The sequence below is a fragment of the Hylaeus volcanicus genome, chromosome 4 (genome assembly GCF_026283585.1).
Source record: "Hylaeus volcanicus isolate JK05 chromosome 4, UHH_iyHylVolc1.0_haploid, whole genome shotgun sequence".
NCBI lineage: Eukaryota > Metazoa > Arthropoda > Insecta > Hymenoptera > Colletidae > Hylaeus > Hylaeus volcanicus.
The window spans coordinates 4,892,152-4,901,759 of NC_071979.1; the positions used below are offsets into that span (position 1 = coordinate 4,892,152).

General features: G+C 39.5%; 2 protein-coding genes across 2 annotated transcripts in view; one reads left to right on the top strand and one right to left on the bottom strand.

Annotated features, from left to right (window-relative positions):
* The window catches only part of LOC128874883 (uncharacterized), a 256,873-nt gene that overhangs the window by 150,245 nt on the left and 97,020 nt on the right, over window positions 1-9,608 (top strand). The gene's annotated exons all lie outside the window — the stretch shown is intronic.
* On the bottom strand, window positions 6,337-9,505 carry LOC128874892 (uncharacterized). The gene is made up of 3 exons (XM_054120028.1): window positions 8,877-9,505; window positions 7,618-7,840; window positions 6,337-6,889 (listed from the first exon to the last, which is right to left on the bottom strand). Exons 1-3 carry the CDS (start codon window positions 8,982-8,984, stop codon window positions 6,669-6,671), a joined length of 552 nt encoding a protein of 183 aa, XP_053976003.1. The 5' UTR covers window positions 8,985-9,505; the 3' UTR covers window positions 6,337-6,668.

Here is a 9,608-nt window from a genome sequence, read left to right on the forward strand (position 1 = left end):
ATGTTATCTTTCTTTGTGTTGAGAACGTTGAATAATAAATTATTCGTGTCGATCCAAATTAGTCCAATCAATCAGCTCGTGAGTCATCGTCAGTTATATAATTACGTGGAAGCTTCTTGCAAAACGTATACATCCGACTTGGACCCTCTTCCACGGTCTAAGATCCATGATCTCAGACTATCGGGCTTAGGACCTTGAGACAATGGACCGGTGCTGGTCTTTTATTGAATTCTTTCCTTTTACCAGTCGGCAGTTCGAGCAGCACTCCGGCTGTATATGTAAATGTAGCTTAGGGGACGTAATCCCATGGGCGAGGGAGGCTATGGAGAACTGCAGTAAGCGATATTCCGTCATTGGCGGGCGCACCCTTATCTCCGCTGTACACGCTCCTATATCACCCTTCGATCGCGAAAATAGAATCCCAAAATCACGAAATTAATGATGTCGGCCGCGCAACTACGGAGACTTACGAAAAAATCCTAGTAAATTGGGGTCATTATCCTCGAGCATTAGGTGAGGATACTGCGCATCGGCCGTAGCAATTAACAACAGAACTTCATTTCGCCGCACTTTGGCGTGGAGTAGCTTGGATCGATTCGTTAAAATTGATACTGCGATCGAAGGCGATGCCTAGAAATATTCTATTTGAGTTTTTCATCGTGTGTAGGTTTTACAATTTTTTAATTGAATATCTTTGTTAAGATTGATCTCGAAGATTTTTGCGAAATTTCGTAATCTTCTACGTGAAAAATATATTTAATATTTTCATCTTGGATAGAGAATTTTGTTTAAACTTGTTTAATCGCGTGAGATTCAAATGTCTCTTTTTATGAATTAAGAGGGATATTTTTAACTTAAGTAACGAAGAAGGAAATGTACTACAATGTTTGTAAAATAATAGAATTAAGATAGGAATATATTCAGACTATATTTCTTCTTATGATCAGGGGATACTTTAAATTTAAGTAACGAAGAAGCAAATGTACTACAATGTTTGTAAAATAATAGGATTGAGATACAAATATATTCGGACTACATTTCTTCGTACATTTAGACATTTCCTTCAGGCGTACTTGAGTGACATATTATTGATAAATAAAATAATCATTAGTTGGTGGTACACAAGAAATTCGTATAATTTGAATTACAAAAATTGTATGATCGAAGCAGCATGTATGAAATATTATCAAAGTTCCTTGATCGAATATTTAAAACTTGGTTAAACAAATATCCTGAATCTACCCGCGGATAATAAATGTTGTGCTTTCGGAGCACAAAGCCTGACACGCGATGCGAAATTGCTCTCTTAAACGAGGTTCTCAGGAATTAATGCGACCCTTCGGGAGAAATGAAAGAAGGAACGCCAATTCGGCGCTAATCCGCGAAAGCCTTGTAAGATTCGAACACCGGTGATTCAGAGAGCCCTTCGACGGACCAGTAAATAGTATGTACGGCACGTTATGTATTACATGGGGGCATGTACGCGTGGCATAAATCTGCTATATTCGAGGGCCTCCTTTCTTTGACAAGATTATCGGCGCGCGCCAAAGATGGGGCGCCATTGCAAGAAAGAGGTCACGTGGCCTGGCACGAACGCTCGAGAACATTCGAGGCTTTCTTACAAATTAATCTAACTCGTCCCCATCAATCGCGCTTTGATCCAGTTACTAATTCTTCCTGGTAGCTCGAGCGAGTCCTCGTATATTTTCGAAGAAAGTAATTGGAATTACGTCGAAGGAACGATGTCTACCGTGCATATACTTTTCTTTTATATCGGAGCGACTATGCTAGTCCTGTTAAGTTTCCTTGTTAGTCTAGATTTTGTCTTTATAGTTTGGTGTCTTTGAAGAATTTCATCGTGTTTTGCGTGGGGTCCTTTGAGACCGAGTGCTGCATTTGGTTCCGTGCCTTTTCTTCGTCTGTGATGATCGAGCTTTCTGCTCTCGTAATGTGGTGGGTCGTCGAAAGTTGGTTATCGCAATTGGTGCAGCGAGGCAGTTCTTCTTTGTGAGGATGTAGTCGTGTGTGATTTTTAACCGACTTCGAAAAGGAGGAGGTTACTCAATTCGACATGTATATATATATTTCTTTTTTCTTTTTTTGTGTGACCAGTATCAAAACGAGATATTATAGTCCTTTCCTTCCTGTGGTGATCATGTGGACATTAATAGAAATTCTGAAAATCTATATCTTTTTGATAAGTTCCAGATTATATTTCATTCCTCTCTTATTTTTGTCTTTGCTTATACTTTATATATTTATCAATGTAATAGTTTGAAATTTCGTTGTTGAGTTATCGCGACATCCTCTACGGAACTTGAATCCATCGTGTATCCGGCGCGAGTATTTGTAGCATGTTCAGAAGCATTACCTTTGACATTTGAGAAACTGTTTATTATTAAACCTACGTAGAATATTTTATGGGTATTGTCAGCATATTACGGACTTCCAGTGATTGAATCGTAAATCAATCGTAATCGTAATTCCGATCAAATCGTAACTTTGTATAAAATAACGACACATACAAGTTTGAATATATAAAGTGAAATAAATTAATCAAAATATTGCAAAGAGGAGAGATTCTTTGAAGTTCGGAGGAAGCATTCGCATTATTTATAACCCTTGGGGCTTGGGCGCAGCAGTACGCTGAAGTGGAAAATGTTTTTGGCGCGCTTCGACCTGACCTCGACACGTTTAGACATCCTTTGCTTTTTGTCTCGGTGCTAAGAGTGTAAGCGAACGCGTGAAACGCGGTGAAACTGACGTGTAGTGTCGTCATCTTTCACCGAACATGCTCGGTGTTTTAACTTACACGTGTTTTACTCCCTTTGATAGTTGCCCATTCTGCTACCCTTACACTCTCCACTATTATTATTTTATTTTTTTATTTTGTTATTTTACTTTAAAGATGTGTAGGTATTATATATTTAGTTTGATCCTTAAACGCCGTGAGGTCCAAATTTCATACCGGATTTTTAAATCGAATTATACACTTGCAACATGATTTATTTTTAATATTTGACTCTATGTATTGCACGATGCTCTTTTGAACAAAAGTTAAAAAAAATTTACGTCAGCTATAAAAATTGCCCAACTAATAAATACATTGATATTTTTTTAAATTTAATTTGGAAAATCAGGGTTCCAAGGGTTAAACGAATAATCAAAAGATTAATTTATTCTGTTTAGAAGCTAGAAGATTCTGATGGCTTAATAAATATTCCTGATATAATTTCTTACATCTTAAAATTGCATCGCTGACTGTAAACGTGCCAAGGTTACAAGGATGAACCTCATAAAACAGAGCTTCCTTTCGTGAAAGAAAAGTTCAGCTCGTGTGACACTTGCATTATTATACTTCATTTCCTCTAATTAACCGAGACGACGGGTAGCCTGAGGAGTACCTCGGTCGAATTAAGCGGCGGTGCCACCTCTCGAAAACCCTGATCGCCTGCACCTGTGTCTCCTTTGTGAACGTGACAATTCTGGAGCCCTCAAGTGATGTTCATGGGACATCATGATCCGTAGGGTCGGTTTAATGGGTGTCCCGGCGGAGCGGTCACGTGGCCTGTACATACATATATCTCTATATAAGCGCGGTTACCTACACCGTATGGGGTGACATGCCATTAATAGCATAGTGAATGGTCGAGTGACGTCACAGTGAATGCTTTGCAGGAAGGCTTTAGAATCGACTTAATTATAAAGCGTTGTCTCGATGGGGAAAAATATCCTTCGAATAATAGGACAGGAAGACCCTTTTATCTAGAAAGACACTCTTTGTCCAATAGAACACACTTCTATGGGCGAATTTTATATGGGGTGTTTTCTCTACAAAGAGAGCCATCTCTTGGTAAGCAGGATTCATCTGTAGTACAATAATAGTTTCCATTATAATTCATCACTTTCTGAACCAAATGCATTTGATCTAAATCGATGTTGCACATCTCTTAAAACGTGGAGAATAGGTACATCAACCTGACGAAGTGCACCACTCGAAGAAAATTCAGAAACTTCTGAGACAGATCGTGCATAGTAACGTAGAAGTTGTTAGTTGTTGCTAGTTGTTTCCTAAGAGTAGGATCTTTTTAAATAAGTTAGTGATTAAAGTGTTAACCCTTTGCACTCGAGGCCTTTTTCTCTGGCATTTACCAGCAACTCGAGATACTTTCTTAGCATTCTATTGCCACGAACACTAAGCTTAACACGTTGACTGCAGAGGACGCACGGTGTGCGTTCTGTAATTCTCGCCACAGCGACGGCGGTTTCATCCTTTCTTCCTTGTAGAACGCTCCCCACCCTTGAATTTTCGATGTTTCGACTTGAAACTTGCTATACGGGCTCATCATTAGTCCGTCTGTTTACCTTCTCGGCCGTTTCAGTCTTGGAACAGAAAAATTGTGTTTCCCGCCGTCTTGCTCCTCAATCTCTATTGTTGCTACCTGTCGTTCCTTCCGTTTCTTCCGCCGCGTGGTAGCAACCACGAATTCGAACGTCGCAGTCAATGTGTTAAACAGACTTTGAAAATCTCAAACTAATTTGAGATTCGAGAGTCGGGTCACCTTTACTTCACTTCCAATCATTTTATTTATGAAACTTCGAGTTCTAAAGAAACGAAACCTAAACAAACATCATTGCTGGTTGATTTACTGCGTGAAATCTGGCGGTAACCGATAGCCACCTCTCGAGCGCCAAGTATTAATTAGGTTGATTGTCCATCTTCCAAGGTGCTCATCGGACAAGTAGAGCCACGTCGCTTCGGAAAGCTTTCTATAAAGCCAAACGGGGGACCCCCGAAAGGGAGTAAACGGCATAAAACAGCAGAGAGGGTGACCGAGGGTAGACAGAGCGCGCGGTAGCTGTCCCTGTGGGATGGTCACGTGGCCTATATACCATGGGAGGCCGTAGGGGTTCGTCGTGCACGGCAATGGGCACCACATGACGGTGTCCCATAAATAGTCGGCTGGACGCTGGAATTTCCATTATATCGCGTTCCCGTGCGTAGTCTCCATAAACAATATCATCGAACTCCGCGGCGAAATGGCGTTCCCCATTAGGTGCTCGCCTGCAATATTTATTACGGACACGGTCATTGTGATACGCGGGATTTATAGGGGCTTTGTGGCGAAAATCTGCAGGTCGACCTGACCGGGGACGGCTTGAATGAAAACAGAATCGGTGAGGGCAGGGGGTGAGACTTGGAAAATAGTTGAACAATTCCGGCTGTTCGGTGTTCGGTCGGTTTCAACGTTGTAGAATACTCGATCTTCGAGTTTACTCTCGCATTCCAGCAATGCGCTGCACTCGATATTTCACGTCGAGTTGGCGCATCGATGCTCGTTGCTGCAGGGGTAGTTGCAGCGATAGTTGTAATTGCGTTTCATTAACTGGGCGAACGGAGTGCGCGTAATTGGGCGGTATATTTCAAAGTCGAACCGAAAACGTGTAATATTGGACGAAGTTTTTAGGAGTGTTCGATGTGAGAGGCGTTTCTGGATCACCGGGATAATTTGGAATTTTTAGAACGATTACGGGAATAATATAATCCAAGAAGTTTGTTATGTTCTTAAGTAAAGAAGATAGAATAATAAAAATTCTGTGAAATAAAAATTATATAAAGTTCTGTCGTAGATGTAACATTTCTCGATTAGGCTCTTATTAATTGGAATTGAATTTTTCGCGTGTGTAAATATAGTTTAACTGAATTATCAAATATTCCGTGGACGATGTTTCGTTTATTTACCGAAGTAAATCATTTATAAGAGTTTCATCATCAATTCGCATGATGGGCAATGTTCCATGGGCAGAAGCACAGTGAAATGTTCCAAGATGCCATTCCGACCGCAGGTGTTGATGCTCTGGCTCAGTTGGTTGTTACTCGAATATTTCATGAGCTCAACGAGTAAGTACTGCGTCACCCTCCTTGAATGATTCATTCTATAAGGGTGGTCTTTATAGCTACGCTCTAAAATTGTGGTTTCTAAATTACTACGCAGATACTGTATTTTCATTTACATTTTTTTTTAAATATTGTACATACTACACACTTGTGGCTCCGAAATTAATACTGTAATTTTATTTATTATATTCTTATAATACTTTGGGTTTATCGTCTGGTTTAGCAATGGTATTTTTTAATAGTCTTTACAAGTTATAATATTTTCTTGCTACTATTCTTTTTTAATAAATATATATATATAATAAGGATAAAGTATTTCTAATAAACAAATGGATTTAAAAGTAACAGGAATAATAGTTAAAACAATCAATAATTAATATAAGTCATATTTATTAATATTATATAAATTATATATTTTTCTTCTTGCATTTAAGTTTACTTCACCTTCGATAAAATTCTGATTGATTACTTAAAATGATACAGCTTGGAAGGACTACATATTTATACATTATATATTTTTCTCCTTGCACTTAAGTTTACTTTGATAAAATTTTAATTAATTCCTTAAAATGATACACTTCGTTAAGACGACATTTTACTGAAACAAATTTGTACGTAGGAGCAATCGTTCCAATCGTTGCTTGAATAGATTATAACCCAATCTAGGTAACAACATTATTCTGTGCGACGCACGTAAATTACATATAAGCGAATTATAGGGAAACGTCCTGTCACAGGACGCGGTCTGGCATGAAAGTTTATGGTTTGTTTAACAGTTCCCATGATCCACCAACCGAATTTCCTCTTGATTAATGTATGCTCCCAGTTTGGATTTAAGCTCCTTTAAGATCGGCAAGGGCAGACTCCTCTCTCGGGACCAAATCATAGCGAACTTGTACTCCGGTTGGTGAAGCGTCGTACCCTCTGAACAAACTGCCATAGCGAGGACGCTTCTGTAGTTTGCGTAGACTATGATGTGCCTGAAAGGTCCTGGGAATATAAAATTCGGGAGTTAGTAAACTTCGTGCTCTCCCCAGTTATTGACCCGCAGTCGGCGTGAGTTCGTCCCTTTTTTGGGAAGATAAGGAAGATCATTGATCCCTCTAGCGTAATAAAGCATAGCAGGAACTTTTATCGATGTAAACATTTGCCTTCTCGTATAAGGAGGAACATAAAAATATTAGTTTTATATATTCTGAACTTAAGCATTGCAAATGTTTAGGTTATATAGGTATGTTGATGGCAATTGGCGCCTAGATTAAATTGTTATTTATTGACTTTATGGGAAACTGTTTAGACGAGGCACTTTATTCTTTCCGATGTCTCGTATTTCTCGAAATGCCAGAATGATTTTGATTCTTTTAAATGTTGCCAAGATTTTCTTAATACCGAGCTATCGTCGACTTAAATATGAATTGAATATCTTCTAGTTAAGTGATTTTCATCTTTGTATAAAATGGGTTATTTATTTCTATTGTGGTGGTGGTTCCCTGTGGAGGGAGACCGAGAGAGGGGAGAAAAGGAAGGGAACGTTTCGTCCTGGGCCTGTTACAGGTCCAAATTAGAATTGACTATTTGCTAGGAATTCTATTCTCTTTATGTTTCTCCTTTGATATAATTCATTGAAGTTGAACTTTGAAATTTCCAAAATACAAGCCATAAGAATGGTAAAATTGTTTTTCTAGATAAGCTCTACCAAATACAATATTTGCACTTGCCTAGTTTTCGTTGCGATCCGTGGAGCTGCCACGTTCCAACAACTTTATTTCCTTTGACGCTCCCATCAACGTAGAAAGTGATTGGAATATTCTTCTTGTGACTGACAGCTGTGTACTGTATTTTGAATGTATCCGTTGACGTCCTTTTCGCTAAAAATCTACCACACCTGCTCAAACTCTGGTTTATCGGGGTGCCAGCTATGAAGAACCATTGTCCTGAAAACTAAAGTTCAATTCATTATGATTTATTTGAATTGCAAGTATATTGGAAGTATATAACTTCCAAACCTTGCTTTCACCTTGTTTTAAAAAGTTCGACCACTGTTCTAGTTTACAGAATTTCATGTCACAACGAAACAGATTCGGCTGTATTTTACATGGTAACTCGCCTCTCCCATCGATGCGTATAAATTCGAATTAGGATCGTGCGTATGCGCGTGACTTTGGAAATTAACGTTTACGATTGCGCGTAGCGATCCAATATTGACAACCTACGATGCAGGCGTGCAAACGATGCGTTCAACCAGCGCCTACGAATTTACGCGTGTCAGCATAACTGCATCAGGTTCGCAGATATCGCGTAACAGACAACATCGCGTTTCCATTCGGCGCTATTCAAATCAACGAGTCTCCCGAATCATTACGAGTACGAAACACCGTATGTGTTTGCAGACTTAGACTAGCGTCGTGCTCATCGAGGCAATTTAGAGGATCGTGTACTTCGAACGAGATAAACAATACTTTGAAACTTGTATCACGCTATGGAAATCAGAGACACTGGAGAAATTCTGTCGTATTAATCGTAGCTATATACTTAAGAAAATGTTCCCTTCGTTTGTAACTTCCTTTGTAAATTTAATATAAAATGTTCCATTGCTGTAGACTTTTAACCCTTTGCACTCGTGGCCTTTTTTTCTGGTATCTGTCAGCAACTCGAGATGCATTCTCGACAATAGAGAATGTTCTAATTCTATTGTCACGAATGCCAAGGTTAAATCGACTTCTGGAATGAGATCTCTAATTTGAGATTGGAAAATCACGACACCCTTGCCTTAACGAAAATCATTTTATTGACACTTCGAGTTCCAAAGAAATGAAACCTAAAGGAAATCTAGCGGTGACTGAGAGTCACCTCTCGAGTGCAAAGGGTTAAAAACCTTTACTATCAGTGATTGGAATTGGAATCTAATATTCAACAGTATCGGTGTTTATCTATGCGAAAATTAATATCGAATTATGTATCACCGACGTCGTCCTACCTCGTTCAAGTCCAACGGCTGTCCGATATCCGGGGAACAGGCTCCGCAGCAGAATATCAAACACGCTGTGCAAATCAGCGCCGGAAGTAGCCAGCACACGCGCAACATTTTCTGTTCGGCACTGAAACGATCCGCTCGACGCTCCCGTGACGTTGTGTTTTCGCTTGTTCGATGTTGCGGACTGTTGGGAATATTGAAACCGTAAACGGTGATTCCGACGGGATTCCAGTTCGTTATCTACGACGCATTACTCACTGGGGTTTGTCGATGTGGAGGTCGACGGTGGCAGGCGCGAACACGTATCGACAGTCTGTAAACGCGTACTCGTGCTTAAATACCCGTACACGTGCTGTTTACCCGACTCGTATTTATGCGCCCGATTGTGCGCTAAATCTATAAACCACATTTGTCTCCATTCGCTCGCGGGGTTCTTGAGAATTACGTTGTTTGCGATGACGGAGTATACGATGAGAATTTTGGATAGGGGAAAGCTGGGTGACGTCACCGTACACACAATAAGGATAATGGGAGTCCATACTTAGACTGTATTATAGTCGAAATCCCATTGTCTTTGGTGATTTTGTGTGTTCTATATTTTTAACCCTTAGATGCCTGATTTTCCAAATTAAATTTAGGAAAATATCAATGTATTTATTATATGAACAATTGTGACAGCTGACGTTTGTTTTTTTAACTTTTGTTCGAAAGAACATTATGCAACACATACAGCCA